The sequence below is a fragment of the Petromyzon marinus genome, chromosome 58, assembly GCF_048934315.1.
Source record: "Petromyzon marinus isolate PM22_M1 ecotype Great Lakes invasive population chromosome 58, UKy_Petmar_22M1.pri1.0, whole genome shotgun sequence".
NCBI classification, from domain to species: domain Eukaryota; kingdom Metazoa; phylum Chordata; class Hyperoartia; order Petromyzontiformes; family Petromyzontidae; genus Petromyzon; species Petromyzon marinus.
Window position 1 is genome coordinate 1381286 of NC_133724.1, and position 25051 is coordinate 1406336.

At 57.2% G+C, this 25051-nt stretch overlaps 1 protein-coding gene across 6 annotated transcripts in view; it reads right to left on the reverse strand.

Annotated features, from left to right (window-relative positions):
• Nucleotides 1-25051, reverse strand: part of LOC116955079 (rho GTPase-activating protein 44-like) — a 67660-nt gene that overhangs the window by 3047 nt on the left and 39562 nt on the right. Inside the window, exons 5-21 of one of the 6 annotated variants that reach the window (XR_004404800.2) lie at nt 24594-24705; nt 22983-23059; nt 22401-22515; nt 20382-20450; nt 18856-18937; nt 18311-18435; nt 17436-17544; nt 15756-15837; nt 15521-15601; nt 14593-14706; nt 14143-14231; nt 13319-13526; nt 6727-6921; nt 5731-5807; nt 4211-4657; nt 3529-3577; nt 885-919 (exon numbers count right to left, since the gene is read on the reverse strand). Coding sequence is in view for 4 of the 6 variants with exons in the window: in XM_032976042.2 (XP_032831933.1) it covers nt 912-919; nt 4211-4657; nt 5731-5807; nt 6727-6921; nt 13319-13526; nt 14143-14231; nt 14593-14706; nt 15521-15601; nt 15756-15837; nt 17436-17544; nt 18311-18435; nt 18856-18937; nt 20382-20450; nt 22401-22515; nt 22983-23059; nt 24594-24705 (1990 nt within the window). In the remaining 2 variants the exon portion in view is untranslated. Of the gene's footprint in view, nt 1-884; nt 3578-4210; nt 4658-5730; nt 5808-6726; nt 6922-11858; nt 11877-13318; nt 13527-14142; nt 14232-14592; nt 14707-15520; nt 15602-15755; nt 15838-17435; nt 17545-18310; nt 18436-18855; nt 18938-20381; nt 20451-22400; nt 22516-22982; nt 23060-24593; nt 24706-25051 lie in introns of all 6 variants that reach the window. The other 5 variants (XR_012929748.1, XM_032976042.2, XM_032976041.2 and 2 more) reach the window with 5 other exon arrangements.

A 25051-nucleotide genomic window follows, 5' to 3' on the forward strand; every position in this document is an offset into this window, starting at 1 on the left:
CCCCCGCCATCGTCTGACGGCCTAGTTGCGTGGATTCGCGATTCGACCCAGCGGGCCGCCCAGGTCAACGCCGCGGGGCGCGGAGTAACCGGGAAAAATACGCCCCCGTAAACGAGAACTCCCTCCGTCTCTGTGGGATTACAACCCTACCGGGGGGCAGACCGACGCCTGCTTGCAGGGCGGACCGGTGTGCTGTGTACAACTTGTGTCGCCATGGGAAGGGTCCCCCTAGGGTCCCAAAAAGAAATGTAAATGTATTTCTCGCGGGCTTCGAGACATTTTTTGGGCGCGATATCGATGCCAAGTTTGTTGTTGTCGGTTTTAAATTTGTGGAGTTTGAGAGGCTCTGTCGTGCGGTGGAGGGAGCCCCGCAGTAGAGACAAGCGGAGCGGTTATCAGCAGAGCGGTTATCAGCAGAGCGGTTATCAGCAGAGGCGATGGACATGGCGGGGGGGGGGGGGCCTTCGTGCTGACCTGCTGGTGAATCTACAGGGGCTGGAGTTAGGGGGGGGGTCAAGGCAGCGGGGGAGGGGGGGTTAGTACATGCCCACCACCGCGCTGACGGCACTGACGGGCAATGGTCCCCGCTTGAACTACGCACGCATGCACTACACGCACACCACACCACACACGCGCATGATAAACACGCACAGGTCACACTACCCACACACCCCCACATGCACACTTTATGCACACTCGCACGACACACACACACATGACACGCCACGATGGGAAGCGCAGGCTGTTAAGTCGGGTGCACCAAGGTGCGGGGTCGGGGGGGGGGGCGGTAGTTTAGTGACAGACGCAACATCAATGATCTCAGGGGGGGGGCAGCAGTTAGTGGGGGGTCGCGATGGGGGGGGAGGGGGGCGGCGGTGTCTTACCGTCCGGACTGCGGCTCCGAGCGAACCCTACACCGCTGCACCGCACACGCCACACCGCACACACCACAACGTGAGCACGGGGAGGAGGACGAGAGAGCGGAGGGGGGGGGGGGGGAGAGTTACAAGAAGTTGTCCAATCAGATCAGGTGCTCGGGGCAGACACGGCTGAGACATCGACCAGACACGGCTGAGACGGATCAGAGACACAGAGCAGACACGGCTGAGACGGATCAGAGACACACAGCAGACGCAGCTGAGGCACAGACCAGACGGGGACCATCAGTGCGAGGAGTTCCAGGCAAGGTCGAGGGTCACAGTGCGGAGGGTTGTGCGCGTCTGCCCACAGCCAGCAGGAAGGCACGACTCCCATCATGCTTTGCGTGCCGACGGTGTCCAACATGCAATGCGTTGGTCACATGACATGCACACTGGGCGCGTGGGCAGCAGTGGTGCCTTTCTGCTCACCCACAAACTCACCAGACCACATCATACTCGCCCACCTACGATGGAGTGATTGGCTGGCCGCCTTTGTCTCCCCCCAGTGCTGGTGTTTACAAACCACACAAGGTACTCATTTAAGGTCGAGCCAACCTAGACGAGGCTCGGGACTGGTTCGGATAATCGTCACCAACGCTGGCCGGGAACCAAGTGGGGGGTTGGCGGGTTTTGCAGCGCAGTGCGCTAACCGCTGTCGCCTGTTCGGATCGAGAGTGTTCGGATCGAGAGTCGTAAGTTCAACCGCCGGCACAATAGATGGCGGTGGTGGCATCTACATCTGCAGAACGTGAAGAACCAGTGGCATCTACATCTACAGAACGTGAAGAACCAGCGGCATCTACATCTACAGAACGTGAAGAGCCAGTGGCATCTATAGAACGTGAAGAACCAGTGGCATCTACATCTGCAGAACGTGAAGATGTAGTGGCATCTACATCTACAGGAGATTATACAACTTTTAAAGCCATTCCCCGTGTTTAGCGTACACGCCGTACAACACGTTTGGAATCGACAGCAGTAAAGTTGGACTTACGAACAGGCCTCTGGAACTTTACTAGTTCGTAAGTCGAGGAGTCCATGTAGAGGACCACAGAGCTTGGACAGCAGCAGCAGAAAGCCCTTGGCTGACCGCTCCGTGCATTTCATCTCTCGACCTCTGGCCACCGTCGTCGCTTCACACCGTGGCTACGCGCCCAGCCCAAGCCCCCCGGGGCTCACCGCTCTCGACAGCCATGGGGCTACGATTAGCCAGGTACGGTGCGAAAGAAGTTCAACGTGCACACACACGTGTCTCCATCTCTACTGCATGCTGCTATCATCCACTGCCGGATGGAGACCAATGTGATGTCAACGACGGCGTCTCGCTCACAGACCGGGCCACGGCACGCGCCGCTTGGCTGAACACCGCGGCGCTCGGACAGCCGACGAATGAGAGCCGAGCAGCCTTGGTCTGATGGGCTCTGTGTCAACGGGTGGAAGCGGCGGCGGTGATTGCACCGCGTGGTGACAGCAAACACGTGGCGATGGAGCACCGCGTGGCGATGGAGCACCGCGTGGCGATGGCACACGTAGCGATAGCCACGTGTGGCGATGGCGCACTGCGTGGCGATGGAGCACTGCGTGGCTATGGAGCACTGCGTGGCTATGGAGCACTGCGTGGCGATGGCCACGCGTGGCGATGGAGCACCGCGTGGCGATGGAGCACACGTGGCGATGGCCACGCGTGGCGATGGCGCACGTAGCGATGGCGCACTGCGTGGCGATGGCACACGTAGCGATGGCACACGTAGCGATGGCCACGCGTGGCGATGGCTGCGGCGGCTGAAGGCGCATGCGGGGAGCAGTGGCGCAGCGGTTCAGCGCGCCGCACTGCTCTACGGGACCCGGTGACCCCAGATTGACTCTCGCTCACGACCACCAACACCGGTGACGATTATAATCGTAATAATTAGATAATTATCTGAGCAGACCCTGGGCCTCCTCCCTAGGTGGTGGCGACGGTCGCCCATGGCTAGCCATGGCGGTGACAGCGATGGCAGTGACCGTTAGCGACGGTGATGATGACCGTGATGAGATTGCGATGGGCAGTGACAGCGGTGATGGGTAATCTTGGCTGTGGCGGTGGCGACGGTGCTGATGGGTTAGTGATTGTGATGACAACAGCGATGGTGGTGATTGCGGTCACAGCAGATGTGGTAGTGGTGGCGGTGATGGTCGTGATGTTTGTGATGGTGGTGGTAGTGATGATGGTGATGATTGTGGTGACAGCAGTGGTGGTGGTGGTGATGGTGTTTCAGCAGCAGAGTCTCTTGCCAGAGCGTCTGTGCTGCTGAATGGAGATGCCTGGATGGGGTCAAAGGTCAATCGCACCACTAGGCAAATGATTAAGCCGAGGAGGCGATACTTTTCCCATGATCCTCTGGGCCAACGCACAGGGGGCGGCCAACCGCTCCGTTTAAAAGGAAAAATAACCAGGCTCCGGTTCTCACACGGAGCCCGGCGTGAAAACCACGAACCAGGCATCAGTGCATCATGGGAAAGCAGCGTCACGTGATCCCGTCGCCCCCCCACCCCTGGGGGGTGCGGCCTCTCGGGGGGCGGCGGGGTCAAAGGTGAGGGGCCGGCGCGTGCCCGTGTGTCACTGTACCTCGAGCGAAAGCGGGCAGGCCACAACGCAAGCCATCAGAGAGACAGCACTGGGGACAGACGGACAGAGACAGGGACAGACAGGGACAGAGGAGGAGGAGGAGGCGGGAGACGAGACAGGAGGAGGAGGAAGGCATCTTTACGTCGAGAGCGGCGTGAGGTGGCAGCCACCACCATCAAACACCTCCACCCACCGTCAGCCACCATCAGCCATCAGCCACCATCATCAACCACCAGCAGCAGCACAACGCACGACAGACAACGCAAACAAGCAGTGACATCTCGCTGTGCGATGCACAGACAGCTCACAAAGCGCAGAGCACACACAGCACGTGCACAACGCCATCGACGAAGTGCACAAATCTAGAGTGGAACACGCAATGGGCACGTACGCACGACTCGGACACACACGAGGTACCCGAACAACACACAATACACACGACACACACACGCGGTACCCGAACAACACACAATACACACGACACACACACGACACACACGAGGTACCCGAACAACACACAATACACACGACACACACACGACAAACATACAGGCGGCAGCGTTACACGCTCATCGCTCACGCTTCCCACGTCCACCGCAGCCAAACCAGCGACCGCCCGGCCTGCACGGCCCATTGTCTCTCATCACGCAGCCCCCGCCCCCCCCCCCCCCCGTGTACATACCCGTGGACATCTCCTCGAGCCCATCGTCCGACGAGTCGGTCTGCGCCGTCTCCCCGGCGTGCCCCCCTAGGCCGCCCAACGGCGGCTGCGGCGGCGGCGGCATCGCCGGCCTGGCGCGGGGCTTGGGCACCGGCGGCTTCCCCGACGCCGCGGCGGCGCCGTGCGGCGCTCCTCCTCCTCCGGCGTCAGCCGCGGGCGCCGCGGCGGCGGCGGCGTTCCGCAGCGAGGCGGAGGGCGAGGGGGAGGAGGAGGAGGAGAGGACGGAGGACTGCGAGGCGCTGCGGCTGTGCGTGCCGGCGCGCGGCGGCGTGCCGGGCGGCGTGTCTTCGGCGCCGGGGCCGCCCGTCTCCGAGCCGCCCGGCGCCGAGCCCATCTCCGAGAGGCCAGCCTGCGTGCCCTGCACCAGGCTGGCCACCGCCTTGGGCGGCGCCGGCGCCGGCTTCTTGGCTGCGGGGGAAGAGACGGAGGAGGGCGGCGCGGCTCAGCGGTGGCGCCGATCGGTCCAAGTCCGTGGTGAAACCGCGACGGGGGCTGAGCGGGGGCCGTGAGCGCCGTCTGGGACGGCGGCGGCGATCGTTTCATCCCTACGGCTTCGCTGGCTGTGGTGTCCACTCAAGAACCAGCCAAGCTGTGGGCAGTGTTGAGTCTGTGGGTAGTGCTGAGTCTATGGGCAGTGTTGAGTCTGTGGGCAGTGTTGAGTCTGTGGGTAGTGCTGAGTCTATGGGCAGTGTTGAGTCTATGGGCAGTGTTGAGTCTGTGGGTAGTGCTGAGTCTATGGGCAGTGTTGAGTCTATGGTGCAGTGTTGAGTCTATGGGCAGTGTTGAGTCTATGGGTAGTGTTGAGTCTATAGGCAGTGTTGAGTCCATGCGCTGTGTTGAGTCTATTGGCAGTGTTGAGTCTACGGGTAGTGTTGAGTCTATGGGCAGTGTGGAGTCTATGGGCTGTGTTGAGTCTGTGGGTAGTGCTGAGTCTAGGGGCAGTGCTGAGTCTAGGGGCAGTGTTGAGTCTATGGGTAGTGTTTAGTCTATGGGCCAGTGTTGAGTCTATGGTGCAGTGTTGAGTCTATGGGCAGTGTTGAGTCTATGGGCAGTGTTGAGTCTATGGGCAGTGTTGAGTCTATGGGCAGTGTTGAGTCTATGGATAGTGTTGAGTCTATGGATAGTGTTGAGTCTATGGGTAGCAGTGTTAATGAACATGGCGTTATTCTAAACGGACTAGAGGTGAGTTATTTTAGTAATTTCGTAATATAATAATTCATCGGCAAGTATTGACTACTTTTCCAATTTGTACTACGTGTATACTTAATTTATATTGAGTGACTCGCTTGCCTTGCCCTCCTATCGTGTTTTTGCATTGTGTTTGCTGTCGTAACTCTGACCCCGTGCCCCTTACTGGACATCTGTGCAAAAGAGCTTCATAGCTCATCGGATTCCTCCCGCAGCCTAAATAAAGATTCTGAATATTTCAGCGGCTCTTGGTGGTCACGGGGGTCGCGGTGGTCCCTGTAGGCCGCTCGCACCTTTGTGTTGGGGGTTCACGCTGCCCTGCCCCGACTTTCGGCCGAACGTCGGTGACACCTGGGGCAGCTTGAGGGCGCTGAGCACGGGGAGACAGGGGACACGCAGGGAGACAGGGGACACGCGGGGAGACAGGGGACACGCGGGGAGACAGGGGACACGCGGGGAGACAGGGGACACGCACGGAGACAGGGGACACGCGGGGAGACAGGGGACACGCGGGGAGACAGGGGACACGCACGGAGACAGGGGACACGCGGGGAGACAGGGGACACGCGGGGAGACAGGGGACACACGGGGAGACACACGGCGGACACGCGGGGGCGGACACGCGGGGGGACACAGGGAGACGCACGGGTTAAAGCACGCGGGGGGTCGGCGTGCGGCAGCACGACACTGCCGCACGGCTACACCCGCACAAAGACAAGCGCGCGTACGCACACGCGCGCACGCATGGGCACACGCGCACATACGTGGATTCGCACTCGCAGAAAGACAAAAGATCCACCGTGTAGCCTTCACGAGCTCTCGGGGCAAGCGCTGTTAGCGAGCAGCCCCTATGAAGGCCGGCACGGCACACGAGGGGGTGGGTGGCCAGCACCACCCCCCGACCGCCTTTGTCTCCCCAGTGGCGATGTTTACTACACACCGCAGCAGGTACTCATTTGAGGTTTAGTCGACCTAGGGGAGGCCCAGGACCGGTTCAGATAATCGTCACTGGCGGTGTTGGCTGTGAATGGGAATGGAACCCGGATCGCCGGGTTCGTAGCGCTAACTTGCTACACTACCGCTCCCCACACACACACACACGTACACGCACACACGTACACACACATGCGTACACACACACACGTACGTACACACACGCACACGTACACACACACACACGTACGCACACACACACGTACGCACACACACGTACACACACACACGTACACACACACACACACGTACGTACACACATGTACACACACACGCGTGTGCGTGCCCACCCTCACCTCTTATCCACCACCACTGGCGGCGTGCTGGGGGCCGTGCACAGGGAGGGGGTGTTGGGGCAGGAGAGGGCGGCGTGGGAGGACCCCCCCTCGCCCCCACCCCCCGCGCCCCCCATGACCCCCACCACGTGGTTCTGCTTCCTAACGGTGGTGACGGCGCGGTAGAAGCTGCCGGGCTCCTTGGGGCGCGTTGCCCTGCAGCGCCCAACGGGGGGGCGGCGGCGGCCAGCCGGGGGGGATCAGCGACGGGATCCAATCGGGGGTCGCCCGCGTTACGATTGGCCGGGGACCGTGGGACGAGGTTCATTGGTTTGATTGATCCGTCGGTTGATTGGAAGCGGTCGTGTTGGTGGTGGAGGTCGTGTTGGTGGTGGAGGTCGTGTTGGTGGTGGAGGTCGTGTTGGAGGTGGAGGTCGTGTTGGAGGTGTAAGTTGTGTTGGAGGTGGTGGTGGTGGTGGTGGTGGTGTTGGAGGTGGTGTTGGAGGTGGTGGCAATGGCGAGGATAGTTGTGGTGGTGGTGGCGACAGTGGAGGCAATGGTAGAGGTGGCGTACGTGGTGGTGGTGATGGTAGTGGTGTTGGTGTTGATGATAATGGTGGTGGCCGTGATGGTGGTGGCAGCGGTGATGATAGCCGTGTTAGTGTTGGTGGTGGTGTTGGTACCGGTGGTGTCGGTAACAGGTCATGGTGGGAATCGACGAGAGTGAGTACACATCGTCGCGTGCGATCGTCGGAAGAGGAACGGTGCAGATTCCCCAGCAACAATTCCGCAATTCCGTCGTGATAATTAGCAGAGAAATCGGCAGCAGGAGACTCGGCCGTGCCCCATCGATTGGTGACAGCCAATCCCAGCGGTGACACCAGGAGTGGTGGTGTGAGTGTGCGCGATTATTCGAGAATCAATCAATCGTAAGCGGCAGGCGGTTAATCGAAAGGGCATGCGGGGAGACAGGCGGACAGGCGGACAAACGACAACAACAACAACGCCACCGTTAGGAGCAACAACGACAACAACAACGCCACGTCAACCATGCACGTTCAAAATAACTTGCAGGGGAAGAGGTAACTCTGACTGGCAAAATGTTGGATGTCCACGTTTGGTCTCCCTGTGTCCCTGGCCTCCCTGTGTCTTCCCGCATCTCGTGAGCTCCCCACGTGCCTCTACGTGTCTCCTTGTGTCTCTACGTGTCTCCTTATGTCTCTACGTGTCTCCTTGTGTCTCTACGTGTCTCCTTGTGTCTCTACGTGTCTCCTTGTGTCTCTACGTGTCTCCTTGTGTCTCCTTAAGTCTCTACGTGTCTCCTTGTGTCTCTACGTGTCTCCTTGTGTCTCCACGTGTCTCCTTGTGTCTCTACGTGTCTCCTTGTGTCTCTACGTGTCTCCTTGTGTCTCTACGTGTCTCCTTACGTCTCTACGTGTCTCCTTGTGTCTCTACGTGTCTCCTTACGTCTCTACGTGTCTCTTTATGTCTCTACGTGTCTCCTTGTGTCTCTACGTGTCTCCTTGTGTCTCTACGTGTCTCCTTGTGTCTCTACGTGTCTCCTTGTGTCTCTACGTGTCTCCTTGTGTCTCTACATCTCTCCTTGTGTCTCTACGTGTCTCCCTGTGTCTCTACGTGTCTCCTTGTGTCTCTACGTGTCTCCTTGTGTCTCTACGTGTCTCTTTATGTCTCTAAGCGTCTCCTTGTGTCTCTACGTGTCTCCTTGTGTCTCTACGTGTCTCCTTGTGTCTCTACGTGTCTCCTTGTGTCTCTACGTGTCTCCTTGTGTCTCTACGTGTCTCCTTGTGTCTCTACGTGTCTCTTTATGTCTCTACGCGTCTCCTTGTGTCTCTACGTGTCTCCTTGTGTCTCTACGTATCTCCTTGTGTCTCTACGTGTCTCCTTGTGTCTCTACGTGTCTCCTTGTGTCTCTACGTGTCTCCTTGTGTCTCTACGTGTCTCTTTATGTCTCTACGCGTCTCCTTGTGTCTCTACGTGTCTCCTTGTGTCTCTACGTGTCTCTTTATGTCTCTACGTGTCTCCTTGTGTCTCTACGTGTCTCCTTGTGTCTCTACGTGTCTCCTTGTGTCTCTACGTGTCTCCTTGTGTCTCTACGTGTCTCCTTGTGTCTCTACGTGTCTCTTTATGTCTCTACGCGTCTCCTTGTGTCTCTACGTGTCTCCTTGTGTCTCTACGTGTCTCTTTATGTCTCTACGTGTCTCCTTGTGTCTCTACGTGTCTCCTTGTGTCTCTACGTGTCTCCTTGTGTCTCTACGTATCTCTTTATGTCTCTACGCATCTCCTTCTGTCTCTATGTGTCTCCTTGTGTCTCTACGTGTCTCTTTATGTCTCTACGTGTGTCTCTACGTGTCTCCTTATGTCTCTACGTGTCTCATGTCTCTACGTGTCTCCTTGTGTCTCCTTGCCTCTCCGGTTCTCCCGGCGTCTCTCTGCTGCATCTATCTCAGTGGTTCTTAACCTTGTTGGAGGTACCGAACCCCACCAGTTTCATATGCGCATTCACCGAACCCCTCTTTAGTGAAAAATAAAATGTGATTTTTTTCAAATTCAAGACAGATATGTTTTTTACTGGTACACAAAATGAGCCGTGCATGAACATTACCTTGTTCAAAGAATAAAACCAACACAATGCATAAACTCACAACAAATTACATACCTGGAAATCAATGTGACTTCTGCTGTTGCCTTTGAGAGATCAGTTCAGATATGCGTGGCTTCACCTTGGCAAGTGCCACTCTCATGTCATTTTCACAGCAAAGTCTGTTCCTTTTCTTCGTTTTTATGTCCAGCATCCTCGAAAAGGATTGCTCACAAAGATATGTTGTAACAAATGGTATAAAAAAATTCAGGGCTTTCTTAGCAATAACTGGATACTTGTTCATTTGTCGACACCAAAACGTTGAGAGCGTTGTTGTTCTGAAGAGTTGCTGTTGAACCTGGCTCTGCTGAATTTCAATGATTTCGTCGAGGAATTAATCATTGACATCTGCTGTTTCAACAGCAAACGTGAACGGCTGTCTCACCCATGCTGGATATGACTCTCTTGTAGGGAAATATCCGTCGAGAGACTTTGCAAGCTCATCTAAGTGCGTGGCAATTGTTTGCTTCAGTTCCGTGGATACAGAAATATCTCCGATTCCAGACACATCTTCGATCTTACTTGCACAGTCGTCCAGAAGCGGGAAGTTTGCGAAGTTATTGTTCTCTGTTCGTCGTTTCCATAACGGTAGCTTTTTTTGAAAAGCCTTCAGGTGTTCTTCCGCTTCCATGATATTGACTCCACCACCCTGCATCTGCTGATTGAGATGATTGAGAGCTGCGAATATATCAGCCATGTACGCTAAAATGAGAATGAACTCAGGATTTTTGAAGCAATCTGCATGGCAGTGTTGGTGCTCTTGCAAAAACAGGGCTAATTCCACACGCATGGCAAAAACACGGTTCAGCACCTGTCCCCGGGATAACCACCGAATATTAGAATGGAGCAGAAGTACCTCAAATTCAGAGCCCATTTCTTTACACAGCTCACTGAAGATGCGGTGCCTCAGAGCACTTTTTCGCACATAGTTCACACATTCCACCACAGTTTTTAATACTTCTGCCATTTTTGGAGGTAAGGTTTTTGTTGCCAACGCATGCCTGTGCAGAATACAATGCGTCACAATGATGTGTGGTGCATCGGCCTTTACTAGCGCACCAAAACCAAACTTTCTTCCCAGCATGACTGGAGCTCCGTCCGTACAAACTGCAGAAACCATATCCCATGAAAGATTGTTGTCTCTGAAGAAGTCATCCACAAGCTTCTTCACATTGGCTGTCTTCGTTGTTGTTGTAAGAGGCTTACAAAATAAAAACTCTTCTTTTGTCATGTCGTCTTTCACATAGCGTACAAAAACAGCAAGCTGGCTTAGATCAGAAACGTCTGTGGTTTCGTCGAGTTGAAGGCTGAATTTTGCCGGGCTTGAAATCAGATCCGCGACTACTTGAGCCAAGATGTCTTTACTCATGTCTTCTATTCTGTCACTGACGGTGTCATTTGAAAGGGGAATTGGGGGTAATTTGCCTTCGGCCGCTGTTCCGAGTATCAGATTCGCCATCTTTAATGCAGCTGGTTTCACAAGTGTTTCACCAATGGTGTGTGGCTTGCCCTGCTTTGCGATCAGGTAAGCAACTTCGTACGATGCTGTCAGGATCGGTTTGTTAACAGGTACAAATCCAAGAGCAGGCAGAGTGGCCCTTTCATCGAATCTGGCTCTCTTCACCCTGAATTCAGCAAGTGTTGTGTTCTTGTATTCCCCGTCTCCATGCAACTTCAAGAAGTGTTCCTTTAGTTTTGCCGGTGCAAGACTAGAGTTGCTCAACTTGGCGTTGCAAATCATGCAGATAGGACGCTCACTCCCATCACGTTCCGTGATACATGAGAATCCATGTTGTACATATTCGTCCGACCACTTTCTTCTTTTGCCCGACATAGTTAGTATGGATAAAATATTAAAGAAATCACACGACGTACGACAACAACAGTCACACGTTGACTACTGAGTACGCACTAAATTCCCCGCAGCGCTGATTGGCCAAGCAGTGTAGCATGATCATCTGCAGCCAGTGATGGCCAAGCGGGCCGTGTGTGTCATCACAAATTTACACAATAATTCAAGTGTGTCCGGACCTCCGTGGCGGGGGCTCTGCCGAACCCCTGAGATCGACTCACCGAACCCCTGGGGTTCGATCGAACCCAGGTTAAGAACCACTGATCTATCTGTTGCGTCTCTCTATATGTACCTCTGTCTCCTCGGCGTCTCCCTGCTGCATCTCTCTGCTGCGTCTCTCTGCTGCGTCTCCCTGCTGCGTCTCTCTGCTGCGTCTCCCTGCTGTGTCTCCTCGGCGTCTCCCTGCTGCATCTCCCTGCTGCGTCTCCCTGCTGCGTCTCTCTATATGTCCCTGTGTCTCCTCGGCGTCTCCCAGTGTCTCACCGACTCCTCGCGGACGACTCGACCCCCCCCGGGTCTCGCGGTGCGTCTCTCCCTCCGTCTCCTAACGTAGGACCCCCTCTGGTTAATGATGAGTGGGATGAGTGGTTAAGTGGGGGGAGGTGGCCAGGCAAGGCGTGAGACGGGGAGGGGAAGGGTTACCTTTGTATTTTCCGAAAGCTGAGCGCGGGGGTGGCAACGGGGAAGACAGACAGGAGTGGGTTAACCCTGCCCTGGTAGCCCCCCTCTCCCCGCCCCCCCGCTAGCTGTGCGCGTGGGGGATGTGCGGTTAGTGCGGTGAGACCGGCAGCGGCAGCGGCAGGCGGTAACGGGACGCAGCACACGCAGCGTCACCCGGGCAGGTCAAGAGAGCAGCTGTCTGCGTGTGTGTGACTCAATAAGGGCGTGAGTTGTGTGTGTAGGTGCGTGTTGTGTGTGTTGTGTGTGTCGTGTGTGTTGTGTGTGTTGTGTGTGTCGTGCGTGTTGTGTGTGTTGTGCGTGAGTTGTGTGTGTCGTGCGGTGTGTTGTGTGTGTTGTGCGTGTGTTGTGCGTGTTGTGTGTGTTGTGTGTGTTGTGTGTGTTGTGTGTCGTGCGTGCAGTGTGTTGTGTGTTGTGTGTGTTGTGCGTGCGTTGTGTGTGTTGTGTGTGTTGTGCGTGCGGTGTGTTGTGCGTGTTGTGTGTGTTGTGTGTGTTGTGTGTGTCGTGCATGTGTTGTGCGTGTTGTGTGTGTTGTGTGTGTTGTGTGTGTCGTGCGTGCGGTGTGTCGTGCGGTGTGTTGTGTGTGTCGTGTGTGTTGTGCGTGCGTTGTGTGAGTTGTGTGTGTCGTGCGTGCGGTGTGTGTTGTGTGTGTTGTGCGTGTTGTGCGTGTTGTGCGTGTTGTGCGTGTTGTGTGTGTTGTGCGTGTTGTGTGTGTTGTGCGTGTTGTGTGTGTTGTGTGTGTTGTGCGTGCGTTGTGTGTGTTGTGTGTGTTGTGTGTGTTGTGTGTGTTGTGTGTGTTGTGTGTGTTGTGCGTGAGTTGTGTGTGTTGCGTGTGTTGTGTGTGTCGTGTGTGTCGTGTGTGTCGTGTGTGTTGTGTGTGTTGTGTGTGTCGTGTGTGTTGTGTGTGTTGTGTGTGTTGTGTGTGTTGTGCGTGTTGTGTGTGTTGTGTGTGTTGTGTGTGTCGTGCGTGTCGTGTGTGTTGTGTGTGTTGTGTGTGTTGTGTGTGTCGTGCGTGTTGTGCGTGCGGTGTGTGTGTTGTGTGTGTTGTGTGTGTCGTGCGTGTTGTGCGTGGGGTGTGTTGTGCGTGCGTTGTGTGTGTCGTGCGTGCGGTGTGTTGTGTGTGTTGTGTGTGTTGTGTGTGTTGTGCGTGTTGTGCGTGCGTTGTGTGTGTTGTGTGTGTTGTGTGTGTTGTGCGTGCGTTGTGTGTGTTGTGTGTGTTGTGCGTGCGTTGTGTGTGTTGTGTGTGTTGTGCGTGCGTTGTGCGTGCGGTGTGTGTGTTGTGTGTGTTGTGTGTGTTGTGCGTGCGTTGTGTGTGTTGTGTGTGTTGTGTGTGTGTTGTGTGTGTCGTGCGTTGTGTGTGTTGTGTGTGTTGTGCGTGTTGTGCGTGCGTTGTGCGTGTGCGTTGTGTCCGCGTGCGAGCTCACCCGTCCTTCTTGTGCAGCTCGCGCGCCAGGTCGTTGTCGGTCGCCACGCTGAGCGGCCGGGCGCGGCTCCCCTCGGCGCCTCCTCCTCGCCTCTCCCCGTTGACACCAGGCGCCAGCAGGTGACCCCCCCCCGCCGGCGCTCCCCCCGGCCCCTCCGCCGGCAGCTGCGACGCCGCCGCAAAGATTCCCGTCTGGTCGAACTCCACCTCTAGCGACGGAGGAGGGAGGTGGTGAGGACAGGGGGCGGGAGTCGAACTCAATCACTCAATCACTCAAGCACTCGCACACAAACAAAGGGTGGATTGGCCGAGACCACAGCCATCCGGCACTCAAATGATCCCCCGTGTAGCCTTAACAGGCTGTAGGGGCAAGTGCTGTTAGCGAGCACCTATGGAAGCCGGCACAGCACACGAGGGGGTGGGTGGCCAGCACCACGCCCGGCCGCCTTTGTCTCCCCAGTGGCGATGTTACTACACACCACACCAGGTACTCATTTGAGGCCCAGTCGACCTAGGAGAGGCCCAGGACCGGTTCAGATAATCGTCACTGGTGTCGGCTGCGCACACAAAGACAAAGATTTCTCCGTACAGCCTTAACAGACTAGGAGCACGTGCTGTTAGCGAGCACCTGCGAAGGCCAGCATGACAGACGCACGTACACGCACGCAGGCAGACGCACGCAGGCACACGCACGCAGGCACACGCAGGCACACACGCAGGCACACGTACACGCACACGCAGGCACACAGGCACACAGGCACACGCAGGCACACGCAGGCACACGCAGGCACACGCGAGTGCACGCACACGCAGTGGGGTACCGACCGTCAGGGAAGAACCATTCCGAGTACTGCAGCATCATCTCCACTATGCCGACCACCTGGATAGAGACGCTGGACATCGCGTCCACGGAGCTGCGGCACGCAGGGGAACACGGGGGGGGGGGGGGGGGCAGGACACGGGGGGGGGGGGGACACGGGGGGGAGGGGGCAGGACACGGGGTGGGGGGGAGGACACAGGGGGGGGGAGGACACGGGGGAGGGGGGGAAGGACACGGGGGAGGGGGGGGTGTACACGGGGAGACATGATTGTGAGCTGTTGTGCATACAAGGGCCTTGTGTGTACTATAACTGGTTGATGTTTAGTGTTTTATACAACGTGGTTAATCCATTCGGGAACACTTTTCACACAACGCCGGGCGCCCCCCCGCCGCCCCCCCCCCCCCGTTATAACGCGGAGAGGCGGAGGAGCGAGCGGTGGTTGCGAGTCGCCCACCTGGAGGTGGGGGCCCACAGCAGGTTGGGCCCCAGCACGATGGCGATGTTGCTGGGAGTCATCTTGTTAAACTCCTGCTGCTCCGCGAGCCGCGCCAGGAACTTCATCAGGTACCTGCGGCGGGGCCACAGCAACACAACAACGCGCCGGCGCTGGCGGCCAGCCGGAGGCAAAGCTCCCCCCACGTAGCCGGCGCACGGCCGTCGGGGCGAGCGCCTGCGAAGGCCGGAGCGGCGCGTTGATGGAGGGGGGGTGGAGCACCGGGGATGCCTTCGCCTCCCCGGTGCCGATGTTCATGCACACCGCGTTGGGTACTCGATGTTCATGCACACCGCGTTGGGTACTCGATGTTCATGCACACCGCGTTGGGTACTCGATGTGTGCACACCGCGTTGGGTACTCGATGTTCATGCACACCGCGTTGGGTACTCGATGTGTGCACACCGCGTTGGGTACTCGATGTGTGCACACCACGTTGGGTACTCGCTCAAAGCCGAGGTTGCAGCGGCGCGCCAACCGCAGCGCCACCACTCCCCACACAGGCACGCAGACAAAGCAACGCATATCAAAGCCTGCACGCAGACGCACAGACACCCACCACCCGCAGCGTGGCCCACTGGGCGAGGTCAAGGCTCCAGCGTGGCCTGCTGGGCGAGGTCAAGGCTAGAGCGTGGCCTGCTGGGCGAGGTCAAGGCTTTAGCGTGGCCTGCTGGGCGAGGTCAAGGCTTTAGCGTGGCCTGCTGGGCGAGGTCAAGGCTAGAGCGTGGCCTGCTGGGCGAGGTCAAGGCTTTAGCGTGGCCTGCTGGGCGAGGTCAAGGCTCTAGCGTGGCCTGCTGTGCGAGGTCAAGGCTCTAGCGTGGCCTGCTGGGCGAGGTCGAGATGGGGTCGTAGTTTGCTGAGCGAGGTCACTGCGAGGTCGTCTCCTCACCGGAAGTTGGCCTTGTTCTCCTTGGGCAGCAGGTCGCACACCGACCACAGCGCCTGCAGCCTCTCCTGCTGATCGGGCATGCTGCAGGAGAGACACGGGGGGGTCACGGGGGGGTCACGGGGGGGTCACGGGGGGGTCACGGTGACACGGCGGGAGGGGGTGTTGGTGAGAACACAACAGGCGAGCGTGCAACAGAGGCGAGTGTACGAGAGGTGAGTGTGCCCCCCCCCCCCACCTGAACGCCTTGCTCCAGTCTGTGAAGAGGTGGAAGGTCATGAGAGGCTCGGGCAGCTCACGGATATAGGACTTGAGAGCCCCTACAGCCACGGCGGGGACGTAACGGGGGGGGGGAGGGAGAGTGACGTTGTAAAGGGGGGAAGAGGGAGAGAGTCCGTGAAGGGAGGGCAGGGGTGGCGGTAGTCCTCGTGCCTGTTCCTGTCCGTGTATCCGTGTGTCTCTCTGCGCGTCCACGTGGCTTGGCACAGGCGCCGTGGCGACGTCACCGTCACTTGGTGGCGAATGGCGGGTGTTGGTATTGGAGTCTGTGTGTGTGTGCTGGAGAAGAGATGGAGTGACGTGGTACAGGAGGACGTGGAGCTGAGTGGACTTGCCGATGACTGGTACCAGCGGTGTCAAGATCGGCCTCTGTGGAGGAGGCTCGTGAAGGACGCTACTGGGCAGTTGGAGGCAGTCGCCCTCCAACAACAACGGAGGGCGGAGGAGCGACGCTCACAACAACGAGCGGAACGCCGGGTGGCTAAAGCACAGCAGGTTGGCACAGTAGGGGGCACAGGTGGTGCATCAGCCAGTCATCTCAGTCAGTCGACCCGTGGCACCTGGGTCTGAGACTGGAGCGTGCCACTAAGAGATGGGGCCTTACCATCAGCCCCACCAAAACTAAGCACCTGCCTGGGTATTTTGTACCATCGGACACTCCACCCCCACAACTCCCAATCGGTGATGGGGCAGTTGTGGAGAGAGTGGAGAGTTTCCCATACCTGGGCAGTGTGCTTATGACCGGCTCCAGTTTAACAGCAGAGGTCTCACTCCGAATCAGTCGAGCGGCAATATCTTTTCATCGGTTGCGTAACGCTGTGTGGAAGCTACCTGGTCTGTCGCTCCGCACTAAGCTTCAGGTCTTCTCGGCCACGGTCATTCCCTCCCTTCTCTACGTTTGCGAAACGTGGACGCCCCCTAATGGAACATCTTCGCCGGTTAGAAACATTTAGGCTAGCCTGCCTACGATCCATCCTGGGTTTAACCAGGCTGGATCGTAGGCAGGCCCGCTCACCGGGCGGGCGTTCGACACTTCACGTGGCCTCAGGGTGCACATAGCCTGGCACAAGCGTCGTGGTGACGTCACCGCCACTTAGTGGCGAATGGCGGTTGTTGTTGTTGTGTATCTGTGTGTATCTGTGTGTATCTGTGTGTGTGTAGGTGTGTGTATCTGTGTGTGTGTAGGTGTGTGTGTAGGTGTGTGTGTATCTGTGTGTGTGTATCTGTGTGTGTGTATCTGTGTGTGTGTATCTGTGTGTGTGTATCTGTGTGTGTAGGTGTGTGTATCTGTGTGTGTGTAGGTGTGTGTGTAGGTGTGTGTATCTGTGTGTGTGTATATCTGTGTGTGTGTATCTGTGTGTGTGTGTATCTGTGTGTATCTGTGTGTGTGTGTAGGTGTGTGTATCTGTGTGTGTGTAGGTGTGTGTGTAGGTGTGTGTGTATCTGTGTGTGTGTATGTGTGTAGGTGTGTGTGTGTAGGTGTGTGTGTATGTGTGTAGGCGTGTGTGTATCTGTGTGTGTGTATCTGTGTGTGTGTATGTGTGTGTAGGTGTGTGTATGTGTATGTGTGTAGGTGTGTGTATGTGTGTAGGTGTGTGTGTGTATCTGTGTGTGTGTATCTGTGTGTGTGCGTAGTGACCGGCGATGGCGTGGGGGTCGGGGGAGAAGTCCGACTCCACGATGCAGCAGTCAAGCGACGCTTTCAGCTTCTTCAGCTTCGAGTTGGCAGCCGCGATCCGGAACAGACCCTGCACACACACACACACACGTGCATACACACACACCGTGTCAACACACACACACATGTGCATACACACACACACGTGCATACACACACCGTGTCAACACACACACACACGTGCATACACATACACCGTGTCAACACACACACACACGTGCATACACACACACACACGTGCATACACACACACACGTGCATACACACACACACGTGCATACACACACACACGCGTATACACACACACACCGTGTCAACACACACACACACGTGCATACACACACACACACCGTGTCAACACACACACGTGCATACACACACACCGTGTCAACACACACACACACGTGCATACACACACACGTACACACACACACGTGCATACACACACACACACCGTGTCAACACACACGATTTACCCCATATTCTTGTACAGGGAAATCGAGTTTTCAGGTCCATACGACGTTACAGCCATTTCAATGCGGGCGAATTTTTTTTTTAATGTTTGTTTGTGTTTCTCCTTTGTGATGGGACTTTGTAGGATGAATGTTGAGATTTATCAGGGTACGGGGTGACCAATAAGGTCTGAGTTGGTCTCTAATCAGATAGGGCACTAATAAGGGGTTGACGGGTATGGATACATAGTCAAACACACACGTACACACACCGTGGTACATAGTAAACACACACACACACGCACATTCATCACCTCGCACACACACCTCACCCATCGCTCGCCCATCGCTCACCATCGCCCGCTGCCCGCACTGGGCTCTCACCTCCTCCTGCAGGCCGGTGTCCATGAGTGCCACGACGCAGGCCTCGATGGGAAAGGCGATGTCCCGTCGGCTCAGCTGCAGGTGCTCCTCCAGCGGCTGCCCGTAGCAGGGACGCACGCAGTGCTCTGAGACACACACACACGCAAAGGCAAACATCCCCCGTGTAGCCTTAACAGACTGTAGGGGCAAGTGCTGTAAGCGAATAACAGAACCTGTGAAGGCCGGCACTGTGGCACGCTAGGGGATGGGTGGCCAGCACCACGCCCGGCCGCCTTTGTCTCCCCAGTGGCGATGTTTACTACACACCGCACCGGGTACTCATTTGAGGCTGAATCGACCTAGGGGAGGCCCAGGACCGGGTTCTGATGATCTTCACCAGTGTTGGCTGTGATTGGGGATCGAACCCGGGATGCCGGGTTCGTAGCGCAGCGTAGCGTTAACTGCTACACCACCGCTCCCCACGTCAAAAGACAATCACAACCACACACGGTCACACACACACACAATCCAAGGGCTGGAAGAGGGAGGTAGTGAGGGAGCTTCACCTCTCTCGGCTGTGATCTTGGGCAGGAGAGTCTCGATGACAGCCAAGGACCTCTTGTGGAAGTCGGCCTGCGTCTCCAGGAGCTGCACAGAGACACGGGGACATGAACACACACGTCAGCACGTCACACACCGCCACCATTGTGCGTGTCCTCGTTGTGCGCGTGTGTTCGTGTATGTGCGTGCGTGTGTGTATGTTGTGCGTATGCGTAACCGGCAGCGCCACACCTAGTACCATCATTAGGGGAAAGAACGGTGATCCAATCTCCGACCCCCAGGAACATGTTTGCAGATTTGCTGAGCATATCTGTGAGGTCCTGGGGGAGGGGAAATCCCTCAGCCAGGAAAACGTGGGACAAAGTGGGGATGTGACCCTGCTGAGGCTGCGGTGCCTCAAATATTGGAGGAAGTCAACCCCTGTGAGTGGCCAGCTGAGGTGCCATCTGTTGAGGAAGTACTGAAGGTGATACAGAGTCTGAGACCAGGAAAGGCACCGGGCAGAGATGATCTCCCAAGCGAAATGCTGAGAGAGGGTGGCGTTTGTGCACACACTGCACTACAAGACATCATAACAGTCTGGACCACTGGACGGGTTCCGCAAGATTGGAAGGATGCCCTGGTGGTCCCCCTCCTCTTTAAGAAGGGGGACCGCACAGACTGTAACAACTACAGGGGCATCTCACTCTTTAGTGTGCCAGGAAAGGTCTTGGCAAGGATTATTCAACTTTGCCATGCCAAGCACGCTGAGGAGAGGCTTGCGGAGCCCCAATGCGGTTTCAGGAAAGGGTGGTCCTGCACAGATGCCATATTTTCTGTCCATCTGCTACAGCAGAGGTATAGGGAATTCCAACAAGACCTACATCTCTGCTTTATTGACCTCGTCAAGGCCTATGATACCATCAGCAGGCCTGGGCTCTGGGTTGTTCTTCGTGCTTTTGGAGTCCCTGACCCTCTGCTCACGATCATTAAGGACCTTCATGATGGTGAGCGGGCCCGGGTAAAACTACGTGGCCGGGAGTCGGAGCCATTCCCTGTTCACTTTGGGGTGCGACAGGGATGCCCTCTGGCTCCCACATTGACATCTATTTCAACCACGTAGTTCGTGAAGCCTTCAATAGCTGTACCTGAGGAATTTCCATCTGGTTGTTGTTGTGCGTGTGTGTAGCGGTTAGCGCGCTGCGCTATGAACCTGGCGACCCGGGTTCGATTCCCGCTCACGGCCAACACCAGTGGCGATCATTTGAAGCGGTCCTAGACCTCGCCTAGGTCGACTCAGCCTGAAATGAGTACCCGGTGCGGTGTGTAAACACCGCTACTCGGGAGACCAAGGCGGCCGGGCGTGATGTTGGCCTCCCACCCCCTCGTGTGCCGTGCCGGCCTTCATAGGTGCTCGCTAACAGCACCCAACAGTCTGTTAAGGCTATACTGGGGGATGTTGTCTTTATCTCTGTGTGCACACACGTGTGTGTGTGTGTGCGTGTGTGTGTGCGTGTGTGCGTGCGAGCGTGCGTGTGCGTGCGGCGCTCACCTTGACAAAGTAGTCGGCAAAGCCTTTCTCCTTGGCCACGAACTGGTAGAGCTCCGTGGCATACTGGTCCTAGCCACCCACACAGAACACCAAGACAAAGAACCTTAACAGACTGTTGGGGCAAGTGCTTTCAGCGAGCACCTATGAAGGCCGGCACGGCACACGAGGGGGTGGGTGGCCAGCACCACGCTCGGCCGCCTTTGTCTCCCCAGTGGCGACGTTTACTACACACCGCACCAGGCACTCATTTGAGGCTGAGTCGACCTAGGGGAGGCCCAGGACCGCTTCAAATAATCGTCACTGGTGGTGGCGTAGTAGTTATCGCAGCACGGGGGACACAGAGGCAGAGAGAGACAGAGACAGACAGAGAGAGACAGAGAGAAAAGGGGGTGTAGGCAGACAGCAGGAGTAGGGAAGGCAAGTCACAAGCATCAAGCGCGTTTGGTGCGACCGGGCGAACGCGCGAGAGACGACAAGGGCGGAGGGGCTGGTGGGTCATGCTCGCGGCTCACGGCAAGAGGGGCCTGGGTTCGCTTCCTCACCCAAGCGGCTTTCTGCGCGTGCGTCGGGGTGCAACCAGACGCGCAGCACATGGGGAGAAAGGCCTCGGGCTGTCTGGGGTCTTCCCCTCCTCTCCACGTCGTTACTTCCTCTGCACAAGTCAAGAGCTGAGAACCTCCTTGGACTCTCGGTTCCTCTGCACGGCCGCTCCGCGTCTCCCCCCTCCCTCCTCCTCCACTCCGTGTCTATGCCTCCACACCGTGACTCTGTGTGTGTCGAGTGGCACCCTACTACTCGCCTCCTTACTGACTCAACTACTCACTCAACTACTTACCTACTCACCTGCTCACCCACACACCTGTCCACTCAACTCCTCGCTCAGGGTCCACATCTCCTCTTCTCTGTCTCTACTCTGTGATTCTAATCAGTGGCACCCTACTACTCGCCTCCTTACTGACTCACCTACTCACTCAACTACTTACTTACCCACTCAACTACTCACTAGCATACCTACTCACCTCCTTACTGACTCACCTACTCACTCAACTACTTACTTACCCACTCACCTGCTCACTAGCATACCTACTCACCTACCCACTCAATCAACTACTCACCGACTCATTCACTTCACTTAACTATTCACCTACTCACTCACCTACCCACCAGTTTACCTACTCATTCACCTACCCCACAGTGTCTCTCGGGAGGGAATCACCCACGACCTGGGGCTGTGGCGGTGAGGCGGGGGGGGTGAGGGGGCAACACTCCAAGGAGGGCGGCGGTGCGCACGAGGGAGGGGGGTCAAGGGTCGCGTGGCGAGCCGGCAGGCCGTAACCACTGGGGCGGACTTTGTACCGGGAGCGGTCTCCGCACGAGCGTTCAGTACGGTGGCAGCCGGCGTCTGTGAGACGCAGCGGCGGCGGCGGCGTCGCCTCCCCGCGTGATGATTCACACTTCTGCCGCACAGGGACGGCTGTCACTGGGGGTGCCTCCTAGGGCGGGCCAGACAGCAGCCACGACGCCCCCCCCCCCCCCGCCTACTGTGAAACTACCGCGTGAGGCTGTGTCTGCTGCTGTTGAGGCTGTGTCTGCTGCTGTGTCTCACAGACACAGCCACACAGGGACAGCTGGAGGGAGGCAGGGGGGAGGGACCGGGTAGAGGGGGGAGGTGGGAGCTAGGGCAGGAGACGGCAGCTGATGGGACAACTTGCTGACCCCCGTGCCCCTGCTGAACCTCCGCGAAAAAGAGCTTCATAGCTCATCGGATTCCTCCTCGAGTCTAAATACAGACTCCGACGGGTAGATTTGCGAGCGGGCGAGAGTTGGTGACGGGGTAGAGGGGAGGGAGAGGGGAGGGAGAGGGAGGCCCCTCCCCAGACGGGCCCCCACCTCCTCCCCTCCCTCCCCCTCGGGGAAGGCCCTGGGGGCGTGCCTCCCCTCCGTGACGCGGGGCACGCTGCTGCTTATGGGAGGGGAGGGGTAGCAGCGCGGCGATGCTGCCGAGGGAGGGCACGGCACCTTCATGATCTCCACTTTGTTCTCCTCCTCCTCCATCTCCTCGCGCAGCGCCTCCAGCTTGCTGGGCGTCATTGCCCCCACGTTGCCCTGCAGCACCTTGGAGGCCTGCTGGTACCTGCAGGGAGGGAGGGGGGGCGGGGAGAGGGAGGGAGAGGGAGGGGAAGGAGGGAGAAGTCCGTCAATCATGCCCGTACGTACACACTCGCGCACACAAAGACAAAGATCCCCCAGATAGCCTGTTGGGGCAAGTGCTGTCAGCGAGCACCAATGAAGGCCGGCACAGCACACGAGGGGGTGGGGGGCGATGTTGATTACACCACGCCAGGAAGAACCGGTTGGGACATCTGCGCTCCAGGACTGGTTCAGATGTCTGTCATTGATATTGAACGCGATCAGGAATCGAACTCGGGTTGCCGGGTTCATAGTGCAGCGCGCCAAGGGCGACGTTACCGCTCCCAACGCACACACACACACACACGTGCACACACACACACACACACGTGCACACACACGCACACACACACACGCACACACACATGCACACACGCGTGTGGAGGTGGGTCGCGTGTCACTGGGTCCCACCTGGACTTGGCGCCCTCCATGTCCAGCACCATCTTGCTGAGATGTTTCCTCTGCTTCTGGATGTTGGGGATGTGCTCCTGCGGGGTCAGAGGGCACGGGGGAGAGAGGAGGAGGCTCAGCGTGGCTCAGAGGCGCAGAGCAACCGGCGCCATCGACATCGCGGGTTCCAGTCCCAACCACAGCGTTTACACCGGGGGGGGGGTCTCATAGACTCACACAGAGACCCATAGACTCACGCAGAGACCCATAGACTCACACAGAGACCCATAGACTCCCATAGAGACTCATAGACTCACGCAGAGACCCATAGACTCACACAGGGACCCATAGACTCACGCAGAGACCCATAGACTCACACAGAGACCCATAGACTCCCATAGAGACTCGTAGACTCACATAGAGACCATAGACTCACAGAGGGACCCATAGACTCACAGAGGGACCCATAGACTCACATAGAGACCCATAGACTCACAGAGGGACCCATAGACTCACAGAGACTCGAAGACTCACGCAGAGACCCATAGACTCACACAGGGACCCATAGACTCACAGAGGGACCCATATACTCACATAGAGACCCATAGACTCACGTAGAGACCCATAGACTCACAAAGGGACCCATAGACTGACACAGGGACCCATAGACTCACATAGAGACCCATAGACTCACACAGAGACCCATATACTAACAGAGGGACCCATAGACTCACACAGAGACCCATAGACTCACACAGAGACCCATAGACTCAGACTCACAGAGGGACCCATATACTCACATAGAGACTCGTAGGCTCACACAGAGACCCATAGACTCACAGAGGGACCCATAGACTCACGCAGAGACCCGTAGACTCACAGAGAGACTCATAGACTCACACAGAGACCCATAGACTCACAGAGGGACCCATAGACTCGCACAGAGACCCATAGACTCGCATAGAGACCCATAGACACACACAGAGACCCATATACTCACATAGAGACTCGTAGACTCACGCAGAGACCCATAGACTCACAGAGGGACCCATATACTCACATAGAGACCCATAGACTCACATAGAGACCCATAGACTCACAGAGGGACCCATATACTCACACAGAGACCCATAGACTCACAGAGGGACCCATATACTCACATAGAGACTCGTAGACTCACACAGACCCATTGACTCGCACAATGATCCATAGACTCCCATAGAAACTCACAGACTCACACGGAGACCCATAGACCCCCATAGATACCCATAGTGGTAGAGATGGAAACCTTTCTATTAAATCCGCGGGGGGTCTGTGGGGGGTGCATGGGGGTACATAGGGGTCGGAGAGGGTCCGTGGGGGGGGGGGGGGGGGTGGGAGGGGGTCCGTAGCGGTCGGTGGGGTTCCTTGTGTGGTCCACAGGGGTCCGTGGGGTCTAGGGATCTCTGGCGGTCGGGAATGTCCTCAAGAGTCGGGAGGGATCCGTGGGGGGGGGGGGGGTATCGAGGGGTTGCCTGGGTAGTCAGTGGGGGTCCGCGAGAATCCGTGGGGGTGTATATGGGGGGGGGGTCCGTGGGGGGTCCGTGGGGGGTCCGTGGGGGAAGGAAGGAGGGCGGTGGGGGGGGCCGTCACCTCGGCCAAGAGGTTGATGGGCTCCAGGACGTTGGTCTCCACGTTGGTCTCCATGTTGCACACCTCCATCGCCAGGTTCAGCTGCGCCTCCCCGCACTGCTGCAGCACCTTGCTGTGGGCCGCGACGCAACAGCAGCGGGAGGAGAAGCAGCAATGATAGCAGCAGCATTAGAAGCAGCAGTATCATCAACAGCAGTAGCCGCACAAACAGCAGTAGCAGCAATAGTAGCACCAACAACAGTAGCAAGAGCAGTAGCAGCAGCAGTTATAGCACCAACAGCGGTAGCAGCAGTGGCAGCAGCAGTAGTAGCAGTAGCAACACCAACAGCGGTACCAGCAGCAGTAGTAGCAGCAGCAGTAGTAGTATTAGCAACAGTGGTAGCAGCAGCAGTAGCAGCATCAACAGCGGTACCAGCAGCAGTAGTAGTATTAGCAGCAGTGGTAGCAGCAGCAGTAGT